This window comes from Diospyros lotus, chromosome 9 (assembly GCF_014633365.1).
Source record: "Diospyros lotus cultivar Yz01 chromosome 9, ASM1463336v1, whole genome shotgun sequence".
In the NCBI taxonomy this organism is placed as follows: Eukaryota; Viridiplantae; Streptophyta; class Magnoliopsida; order Ericales; family Ebenaceae; genus Diospyros; species Diospyros lotus.
Genome location: NC_068346.1, coordinates 8,843,735 through 8,855,837, shown reverse-complemented (window position 1 = coordinate 8,855,837; position 12,103 = coordinate 8,843,735). Strand labels below are relative to the sequence as shown.

The following is a 12,103-nucleotide window of genomic DNA, read 5'->3' as shown; positions in this document are numbered from 1 at the left end:
AGGGTGACCCACATTTCACCATATTCACACTAAGATGACAATTTCTCAATAAATATACAAAATTAGAACTAGTAAAGAAAGAATCATTATATTTAAATTAAGTTTAACCCACTAATTTATTGGGTTAAAGTAATAAAATGTTCGCTCTTTCATTCTTTCTTAATTGATCTATAATAAAATTAGGATGATAGATGCACATTTTATCGATCCGATAAGTTGATATTCTCTTTTGACAAAATAAAATAACAGTAGTCTCCAGAGACTTGTCTCGATGGTTTTGACAACTTGCATTTAGTGTCACGTCATCACGTTTACGTATTGCACTCGAGATTGAAATCGAGAACCATTAAGTTTTTCTAATTTATTCCCTTCACTGCATTGTGAAGTCGGTAGATGAGAATATTCGTAATGGGACATTAATAAAAATATAAAACAAAAAAAAATCGGCCAACGAACTAAAAAAAAAACATTATTCATGGAGAAAATATCAAATTTTGAAAAAAGAAATTAATATCGACATCGTCTACAACCACAAACTAGTAGTGTATTGTTTTTTTTTTTTTTATTATTGAGAAGCGGCTATATATGGCTACACATTGACAAGATTTGATTCACCCATGAAAATTACAAGATTCCACCCGAGAGAAGGAAGAAACTCAAAAACAATTTGAAACCAAAAAAAAAAAAAAAAAAAGGAGCTAAAACGGGGGAGACACTTGGGGAATGGTGGGCCACACACGAGGTTTATGGGCTGGCACAGTCGGGCCAACTAGGTATGGGGCCCGGGCTGAGTTAACTCGGAATCAGCTGAGTTTCCAAGCCGAGGTGGCGATGAGTGGGCGACTGTGCCAACCCAGCGTCAGGCAGCCGCCATTCTCTTCCACTCTGTACCCGTCGACGCCGTTGAACAGAGCCAATAGAATGCTCGCTTGCTTGAAGGCGTTGGAGCCGAGGGGAACCGGCTCCAGACCGGCCGAACTGAACCGGTTTCGCCACTGGGCCAACGACTCGTGCCTCTCGACCCGGTCCGGCCCCTCACAGGCCACCACGTTCCAGATCTGCCGCCCCAAGTACATCTCCGACATCAACTTGTCCTGGTCGGACACCGGCGACACCGTCGCCGTGCCGCCCTCCAACGAGTCGAATAGCGTCGAGTAGTAATGCAACGACTCGGTGAACCGGTCCAAGAAAACAGGACCGTTGTGGTTCGCTTCTTGCTCGACGACAGTGAGTATCTCCGGTTTCATCTCCTTCACCGCCGACAAAACCTTCTCCATCGCGCCCGGCCGCGCCAACAACTGATGAAATTCGAACACCGAATTCACCGCCACGGCCTCGCCTTCTCGAAGATCCAGAATCGAAGCGTCGAGATCGGCGAGACTGTTGGCCACGAAGCCCCTGAATTCAAACTCAACTCGAATCGTTTCGGCCAATTGAGCAAGCCTCCAGCCGACTTCCTGTAACCGGTCGGTGTTATCGTGCGACGGCGGTCCAATTCCGGTTAACCGGAAAGCCGGCGCGCCGCCCGGCCGGAGCGCCAAGGCTTGCATCAAAGCCGGCCATTGAGTCCCCAGCTTCATACTAAAATCGATGATATGAACTCGTTTCTTGTTCGTGAAAGCTTCCAGAATCGCTTGGTTGGCCGTGAAGTGAGCGAATTTGAGATACGGGCACGAATCGTAGAAATGCATTTGGAGGAGATCGGAGAGGGCAGAATCCAGAGCGTTGTCGGGATATAGCCCGTAGATTCGCCGCGCAAGACCCTGGGCGAAGTAGGTGGCGACCTTCCGAATCGCGCCGGTTTGGGAAACCGCGAGGAAGCCGATTTGCTTGACCAGAGCTTCGGCGAGCTTGAGATTGTCTTGCTGAACAGCCTCTGCGCAGGCCATGAGCGTGTGGACTAATTTGATGCCGTTCTCTTGGGAGTCGACGAGAACCACCGACCGCGCCGGCTCCATTGACTCACAAATCGCCGATGAGGATGACGACGATGCAGCGGACGCGGAGGGCTTGAGACGCTTGGATGGCGGCGGAGATGGGGGATCAATCTGGGGGTACACGGCTTTCCCCGGGATAGCTTTAAGATCGTAGTCCGAAGCAGAGTCTTCGAAGATAACCGGCGGGTCGGGCGCGTGGAGCTCGGAGATCATGGATTCGAGCCAGGAATGGAGATCGGAGGGGTTGTAGTGAACGGTCTCGGTGGAGAGGTGAGAGAAGCCGTCTTCCTGAGCGTAGCCCATGGCTTGCTCGAGCTGTTCGAGCTTCTGAGCGACTTGGGCCATGTCGGAGGCCTTGACCTTGTAGCCCAACACTGCCAGCAGCTCGTCATCGCCGGCGTCCTGGCCGGCTTCCTCCCACATCTTAGCCTTCCCAGTGGCCGGAGGTGGTGGAGGACGGTGGTGGTGGTGGTCGCGCTTCATATTGGGCAGGAAAACTTTTCTTTTCTGGGGGGAAGGAGAGGGTGGCGTGAAGTGGAGTGAGCGTAGAATCAGGGCATTGGGGATTGGGCGATCTGCGCTTGGTTTTTCACTCCTCTCTGAGTTGTTTGTTCCAGAGAGAGAGAGAGAGAGAGAGAGAGAGAAAGAAAGGGCTTCGTTGGAGAGAAAAGAGAAAGAGATAAGAGAGAGTCAGGAAATAATGGGGAGGGAGGGAGAGGCATAATAATAAACGCTCGTGACTAGGCGCCACCTCCGAAGCACCATACAGCAGCAGCGCAGCGCTGCTCTCCATCAGATGAGATTTGGCACAGTTTTTCAACCAAGTCCCTCCCAGCCAGGGTAGTAATCTACAACACACCCAAAAAAAAAAAAAAAAAAAAAATTATTTTCCTACACCAAGTAACGTTTCAACCTTACAAAATTTTAATATAAGATTTAAAAAAAAATGAATGCCTCACTTCAGATAGTTCTGATCTTATTTTTGCTGTTTGGTTTGGACCTATTTAATTTAATTTATTCTTGTTTTCACCATTCAAACTCTCTACTATCAAAGCAATTTATTTGGATAACGATGAAGAGAGTTTTCTAAAAATAGTAGATCCGGAGAATCTTAAATACTATAAATAAATAACTCAAAATAAAAAAAGTGAAAATGCCAAGCACCATCTAAAATTTGTTTAAATGCAAACAAAACAAAAAATAAAATAAAAGTGAAAATGCCAATATTCACTCCTTAAAGTTTGAGCACTCATTTACAATTTTTATTTTTATTTTTTATAGTTTTTATTCAAACACAGACAGACAGACAGACAGACAGTAAAAGTTGATTTTTTTTTTTTTTTATTGTGAAAAAAGTAATGATAAAAAATGAGTGAAATTTTACAAAGTACTTTTAGAAAACTAATAAAAAGATGAAAATAAACAAGTTAATTTACGGCGTTGGTCAACAGCTGTAACTGGCAGCCTTCACTGTCGGCATTTACGCGAACAGTTGGTGGACATGTAGTGTACACATGTTTATTGCATCCGCCCCGTTGCCTAAATACGTAAAGGCTAAAGCTGCTGCCACCCACAACTCACAAGCCAAGCAAGCCATCGAGGGAGACGGACAGAGCAAACTTCTTTGGTTTTTGGATGAGACTTTTCGATTTCTTTATATATTAATTTTTTGATACAACTTACATTCATTAACTTATAATTAATCAATTGTTCCTGTAAATAATTTTGCTTAATGGGAGACAAAATATTATTTTACTACTATTACCAGAATCCATATTCCATAGACCATAGAAAAACTCACAAGCACTGCCCTGCCTGCCTGCCTCGTCCTGGTTGTGTGCGCATTTAATAAACTTTATGATCACAACATCTACACCTCATATTTGTACCAGGAAAATCAAAGCTCTCAACTCATAGCTCAAGTATTTGAGAATTTACATTAATAAATTGTAAATTTAATTTTTTATTTTATGTAATAAGATAAAATTTTTACCTGTAATTTATCTTCTCTATCGAAATCAAGAACACGAGCTCCACGAAAAACCAAATTATAGGGATCCATGTATTGATAATTTATCTTTAAATATTTTGCATAAGATATATATATATTTTGAAAGTAAAAATATATAATTATTACTTTTTCAAGTGTAAACTTCTTTATAAATTGGTGAAATGCACAAAGTAACAATCATATATAATTACTTGCACCACTAAGTAATCACAACCAAATTTATTATTTGCAAACAAACCCCCCTAACCCTAACCCTAAAAAGATCTGAAGCCCTTCTCCAACGCAAATAAAAGGAATTGAACATCATGTTCCAGCAAACTAAACAATTATTGAGTCCAGTTCATGGTCATGCTTTAATAATTGATATGAAACAATGAAAGCTGCTCATGCCTGGGAATATGGAAGAAAAAGAAAAATCATACATTCTTGTGGTGTATGTGTTTGATTAATTATTATTATTTGTATAACAACATGGCTGGCTGGCTGGCTGGCTGGCTAGCCTGACCTAATTTGATGTGAACTTTAATGTTAATGTTAGTTTTTTTTTTTTTATTAGAGCCACCATCTTTAATCTTAATATACTAACCAGACATTCTAATCATGTTGCATGTAATAGCACATATTTTAATTTAAATCATGCATCAATTGAAAGGGACATAGTTAATATGTATCCTCTTGGCTTGATTGGTGTTAGTGCTACTTAATTTAGCTAAAATTATTCCATAAATTCTAGTCCTTCAATTATTACCATCATTCATGATAAATTCTGCATTCACTTAAACGTGGCATTAGAAATTTAGAATAGAAGGTGATATCTGTTATTGTAATATATATATGTATAATAAGGTGAGGGTTGATGAGGCCTTGGGTTCAAAGTTTGATCCACTAAAGCATTACCATTTTGGATACAAACAATACCTAACAAAATAAGGGGAAAAGAAATATTTTCCGGCCATTTGATTGGACAACACCAACAAAAGGCACTTAATTTGGACTCAATTATTTCATTTCTATGGAAAGCAATGGAGCAAGGGGGACGCACTTCTTGTTTCCTATCTTTCAAGGTTGGAAATATATATATTTTTATTTATATATATAGTAATTAAATTATGATTATAAGAATTTCCATCATTATTGGAGTTTAGACCTTTTCAGTGATTGAGTTTATATACACACACACACAAATATATATATATATAATATAATAATTAAATTATAAGATTTTTTGTTTTATAAAAATTGTGATTTCTATTTATAGAACTTGATCAAATTGTACATTCTACTGTGTGTACTAGAGCGAGCTAGGTTATAATTTCTATTTATTATATATATGGCCCTGGCCCATGCCCATTCTTCATGGGACAGTATTCATCATCCAAATGCATTTGGTTTGAACAAAGTTTTCACTTACCCTAAAAGACTTCATTATGACAATTATTTATAATTCACCAGCTATGCTCAGTCTTTGTTCTCATTTCTACTTCAAAACATTGATTAAACAACCCACCCAATTAACTATAGAGCATCCCATCTAACATCAATTGTTACCATATTTTTCCCTTTTTTTTTTTTTTTTGTTTCTTAGCTACAAAGGATTATATAAATGTGTTAAGGGATGCTTTGTATTAATGTCTGATTTGATATCCTTTGTTAAAAAATTATAACATTTGACAACCCTCAATTATCATATATATATATATATATATGATACCTTAAAAAGAAATTGTTTTTATTTTTTCAAGTGTTAAAAAGTAAGTGATGATAAACGATATGATAAAATGTGTGCAGAGGCACATGGGACCAGAAGAGGAGGGAGGGGCAGTGGGTACTAACACAAGCTGTCTGGCATGTGCTTCATGTGATCATGTTTCCATTTCTCTCTTTAGGGGTTTAAGGACAGGAACCCCATTCAGAGCTCCAAAAGGCTGATGAAGAACTGTTGCATTAATTTTGACAACATCTCAAGGCACCACTGCTCTGCTCTGCCCTGCTGCCTTCTTTGTCCCAGATAGCATATCTGCATCTGCATCTGCCCTTCACAGAGGGGCAAACCATTAACTCCCACTGCTAGGCCCTCTTCTTTTTTGCAGTACCCCACACACACACACACATATATATATATATGCTCTTCTGTAATGGTGATACCTTTTCTCACATTATATCATGTAAATAATATATGTATTTTTTTATTTTTAGTTTTCATTTAGTAGATCGAATTGGCTTTTGACTATATAAATATATACTAATTAATCAATTATTTATATTTACGATTATATCTTCTATACCTTTATTATAATTTATGCAATCTCTTAAGGGTTTCCATCTAATTTTCTTGGAATTTTTCTACCATTTTTATTGTTAAATAATTTTTCTATTTTATTCCCTCTTTTTTTTAAGATAAAGGTTATGAACTATATCTATATATATATATACATATTGTCGGTAAGTACAATTATCCTGATGTCTAGGAATTATTGCTTTCAAAATGCTCACACATTAAGTTAGGCTTCAAGAGACAAATTTAGGGCATCACAAATAACTTTTAATGAGTCACTAGTGATAATATTATTAATTTTTTTCTTAAAACTCTAATAAAAGTGCGAGCGACGTCTACGCACATCCCGTACAAAAAAATAGAACACTCAAACTCGAATCCTCTAATTCTTTTTTAAAATAACATTTATTGAAGAAGCTGCAAAAGAATATTGATTTCTCATTTTTCCATAAAGCAAACAATTTTAATTATATTTTTACATATTTATCAAAAATCATGGACATTTTAACTAATATTAGCTATATTTACAAAAAAAAAAAAAACTGATATCATTTTCCTATGATTATACATTGTGACTCCCACCCACATGACTCTTTAGCTGATCATGGACCGCCTTGTCCCACTAAGGGAAACAGTGAAGTGGCCATAAACAGCTACCACACATACCACTTAAAATTGCCTCCCATATATGCTAAAATGTGCTATTAATAAAGCGAATTAAATTTTAAAAAATTAAGAATAAACAATCATATTTCCTTTTTATTTCTTATTGCTATAAAAAAAAATCAGATTTCTTCATATTCTATTTCTCATCTAAAAATACACTTAATGAATTTTTATTTATATTTTTTTATATTTTTATTTACACATATATAGTACAAGTCATCATTCTAATTTAAAAAATATATGTTTTTGGGAATGTTCAAATTATTAATACATGGCAGTGGGTCACGGCCAGACCCATTTTCATTAATGGACCTCTCATGCCCATTTTGCACTACTTGATTGGGCCCGGGAATTAAGATGATTTTTGACCCAAATTTCTTTTCCCTTCTCAAGGAAAAATTAACCTTCCTTGCCAAGGAGATTAATTGAATTATTATATACAATTTTGTATAATTTATCTGAGAAAAAAATGTTTTTCTTTCTCTAAGTATTTCTAATATGTTTGTAGCCTTTGCAAATGCTTGTAAGATCCATTTTGTTCTGACCGTTTATCTTCTTTGCCATTTTGCAAATTTCTTCTCTGCCGCCAGTGTTAAGAACCAGAAGTTTGCTATAGAATTTGTGTAATTTGCAAGAGAAGAGAAGAATCAATGGAAGAACAAATTCTCTATCTTTCCTGTCTTTGTTGAGAGAGGTGTTATTGTTGGGTTTTGTGCTTCTTAATGAGATCCAAGACTATGACGAGGTATTTCTGGTATTCTTCATAGGCCTCGACTCATGATTGAAGTTAAGTCCATCATAAACATCACTCACTGGCAGCCCAAATGTGAAGTCGGGCCATAAGCCCTTTATCAACCCTTTGGAGGTGAAGTAGGCTTTACCCCATTTGCTCAAGGGTGAAGAAGGCCCACTGAGCCCAAGCCCAGCTCCTTCTTTGTGTGCCTTAACACCCATTGACAAGTGCTTCTCTGGTGTTTCCTTGTATGGCCAATTCGATTTGTTCCCCTTTCCCTCTCGGTCTGATCCATCTTTCTTTGCTGATATCCGCATCTTTTCTTATGGGTTGCTTGGACGATCTGTGGATGTTCTTTATTAATCCATTCCGATTGTCTCCTTAGAGGTAAGTTTTTTGGTCACTACTCTGTAAATCTCCACATCACCCCCCAAGTTGGAGGCTGGGGAGCAAGCAACCCCAACTTTGCAAATAAGATAATGATGTTGTAGGGAACCCAATGGCTTTGTGAGAACATTAGCAAGCCGTGACCTGGAAGGAATGTGAACAAGTTGGATCAAACCTTTCTTGAGATAATCATGAATAATATGACAATCGATATCAATATGTTTGGTTTATTCGTGGAAAACAGGATTAGTTGAAATGTGAATGTTAACCTCGTTATCGCAATGTAGAGGAATAAGAAGCGTTAAGTGTGAGCCAAAGATCCACGAGTAGATAAGAAATCCATAAATAATTCGCATACAATAGTTGCCATGCTTTGATATTTGGCTTTTGCAGATGAACCGGAAATTGTGGACTGTTTCTTAGCCTTCCAAGAGATGAGGGAACCTCTAAGAAAGATACAAAAGTCTATCAGAGACTTGCGAGTGAATGAACAAGAAGCCCAATCCACGTCACAGTAAGCTTGAATAGAAAGGTCATCGGTACAAGGATAAAACAGTCCTCTAGAAGCAGTATTGAGATGACATGAATTGACTAAGATATATATATATATATATATATATAAACCCACTGTTCATTTGATTCCAACAATTTCATTTTTTTTTTTTTGCTTTTTGATTCTACTATTGTATGCATCGATTACAAGTATATATATGAACTCACTCTCCATTTGATTCCACTGTTCATTAGGTGTATATATTCTGATGCTTAAAATGCATTTGTACAACGTTCTGAAATTGGGATTGCCCCCAAAGAAAAATGAATTGGGATAAAATATATATATATATATATATATATATAAACCCACCCCGACCCTATTCTACTCACTTAGGGTTGTGTGATTGTAATTTTTATTTTTAAAATTTTATAAAAAATTATTTATAAAAGTGAATAGTAAGCACTTATTTTCCTGAATACAAAATTATTCCATCTTTTGTCTTTTCTGTCAATTTATGGTCCAATTTTCTTATTTTTTGGTTTCACCTTTCTTTATTTCTGTTATATATTATGGATAAAGTAGTGAACTTGCGATGGCACCATGGGACTGAAACAATTATGCCTCATACAGATCCTGATAAGTTATATGTGGTGGAATTGAAGACCTATACAAGAGATTTAGATTATGAGCACATATATTTTAGATTCCTTAATGATGTTATAGATGGTGATGTGGAGTACTTTAGGATGCTATTGGAATATTGGAATGATGTTGTTACAGTGGATGTAACGGCTCATCTTCTAGAGCCCCCACACGCGTATAGAGAATTCGTGAGAGGATTATTATTTGGATGATATAAAACAATAACGCCAACCAAAGACACACACAAAACTCAATACCTTAGACTCGATAACCTTCTGGTCACACGACGCTTCATAACCATCTTTACATAATCAGCTATATGGTTTCTCAATCAAGTTCTTATATAACCATACACAACATGAGACATTCCGAGACTACATAATATACATTGACCTTAAAAACAAAAGATCATTAACTTGACCAAACAAAACGACACCCAGGACCCTAGTTTTAGGAGAACTCTACATATGCTACCATAGCTCAACGGTTTAGACCCAACCTTACTGAACGTACCTGTCCACCCAAGTGATTCTCTTACCTGAAATGATGGAAAGTAAGGGTGAGTCACTGATTAGTGATTAATTTTATAAAATTTTGTTATAATTATAACCCCCGTTTTGATTTTAAATTGGTTTAATTGAATAGTTATGTGTAATATATATATATATATATATAATATTATATTATAATAAACATGTAAATATAATATATATTATAACATAATACATATACTTAATGGAGTGCATGCATGGAGCATCTATATAATGTATAAATATATAATATACTATATAATATATCATATAAATATATACATAATATATAATTTAATAACACTCAATTACTTGTTTGTAGGCATGAAGAAGGTGGGCTTAGAGACTCAAATTGGATTAAAGAATGAAGAATTAAAACCCATGAAGGATTAAAACCCATGAAGAATTAAAATCTATGAAGAATTAAAACTCATGAAGAATTAAGGCCCAACTTGAACAACCCATGGGAGATATCATTTGGAGAAGGCCCAAGCATTATTTTTAATCCTAATAAAGATCAAAAACCTAATTGTAGAAATTTATTTTTAAATATTTGTTTTGTGAGTGCTTTATTAAGTGTGTTTTTTTAGCTAAAATTCATTTAACTATTAGGTGTGTATTATAGATAAAATCCATTTAACTTTATGAATGCTTTATTATGTGTGTATTTTAGCTAAAATCTATTTAATATTAGGTGTGTATTATAGCTAAAATCCATTTAACTTTAAATGTGTGAGTGCCCATTAGATATAATTATGTTTAGTTTAATAATTGAAATTGTGTGGTATGTATTGCATCTTGTGGGTTATAAATAGCTCATTTGATTGCATTTGTAAAGGTGATTATTATTCTTGAATCAAAGTTTAGTTGTTTCCTTAGAATTCTCTCTTTGAGAATTACTTTTGTTCTCTCTTATTTTTTCTATTATTTTCTCTTATAATCTTACTTTATTTATTTCTTTTTTTAAATTCTTATATCATTTATTGTTACTTTATTATTCACCGCCTAAATGGCCGGTTAATTTATGCCTTTAAATTTCTGTAATTTTAATTTTTGTCTTTTAATTATCCACCGCCTAAATGGCCGGTTAGTTTCTGCTATTTTAATTCTTATAATTTAAATTCTGTTATCTAAATTACGTCATTTAAATTCTTGTCAATTAACCTTTAAATGGAAATGAGTAGCTAAATCTAATCTTGGATTAAGACAAGGACAATGTCCAACGCCAATGATTTCCAAAGAAAGCTACGCTTAAAATGAGTGAAATTAATTTAAATTCCAGTATGGGTGTATAGTAATTATTGAGAAATCACTAGGTTTGGATTTGAGCGTAAGCCTAACTTAGAGCTTTCATGCCATGTATGGGAGTTACTAGAACTGAAAATGCTATCATACTCAAACTCGAATGATTAATTTAGTTATTTTGTGTATTAATTGTAATTGGATTTATGGTAATTACTTAAATTAGAATCCCGCATATCATGTATGGGGATTGCTTAAACTAGAACTATCATTATCTCTAATTACATTTTATAACAAACCCTCATATATGAAATTAAATTAATGTTACTAACATTGTCTGCTAAAATTTGAGAATCGACGAGGTTGGCACTAAAATTGTCTTAACTCAAATACTATCTAATTTCATATTCTCACGTTCAGTATTTATTTCAATTTCTATCTTGCTTTATTTCCTAGTATATGTTGTCTTAAAAATCATAAAAAAAATCTTGTTGCAAATTTGTCCAAATCGTGTGCGTGTGTGACATTCTTTTTTCTTTTGTCATAAATAAATCTCTTAGTGGACGACCTAAACTCATCTAGAAAATATAAATTTAAATTTGGACTACAATTGCACTCGTACACTAATGAGTATAAACCTCTCACCAAAATAAAGAAAAAAATATAAATTTTTTTATTGTATTTTGTTTTGTGTTTTAATTACAGGGTGAGAGTGCAGCCAGTCACGAGACTCAGCAATCATAAGAAGGAAATGCAATAAGTTAAAGATATAACTTCCCTAACACCTCATGCATTTCATGTCAATACTGCAACATACCATGCCATATACATTACGTGGTTAGCTCTAAATGCATAAACATAAAGTAAATTACACAAAAAATCCTTGGGGCTCACATAAGATGCACGCATTGGCACCCAAGTCCCACATACAAACCTGCTAGCAACCCAATATAGGCTACCATAATATTATTCTTAACTTGTTCCTTGTCACATCAATAAACATCTCTTCCCATCATACATAACATATCATCATAACATGTAACTGTCATAGGTCACACCCTCGCAGTCTTATGCATCACTGTAGGCCTCGCCTACCTCTTGTAACCATTCTTCCTCACCATGCAATGCAACACATAAGAAATGCCATGGCTTATGCAGCATAAACGTGATGACAATAACCCCAT

The 12,103-nt window shown here is 35.7% G+C and overlaps 1 protein-coding gene across 1 annotated transcript; it reads right to left on the bottom strand.

Annotated features, from left to right (window-relative positions):
* Window positions 1-524: 524 nt before the first annotated feature.
* LOC127810644 (DELLA protein GAI1-like) lies at window positions 525-2,679 on the bottom strand. The gene has a single exon (XM_052350217.1). The coding sequence runs from the start codon at window positions 2,418-2,420 to the stop codon at window positions 804-806; it is 1,617 nt and encodes a 538-aa protein (XP_052206177.1). The 5' UTR covers window positions 2,421-2,679; the 3' UTR covers window positions 525-803.
* Window positions 2,680-12,103: the final 9,424 nt, after the last annotated feature.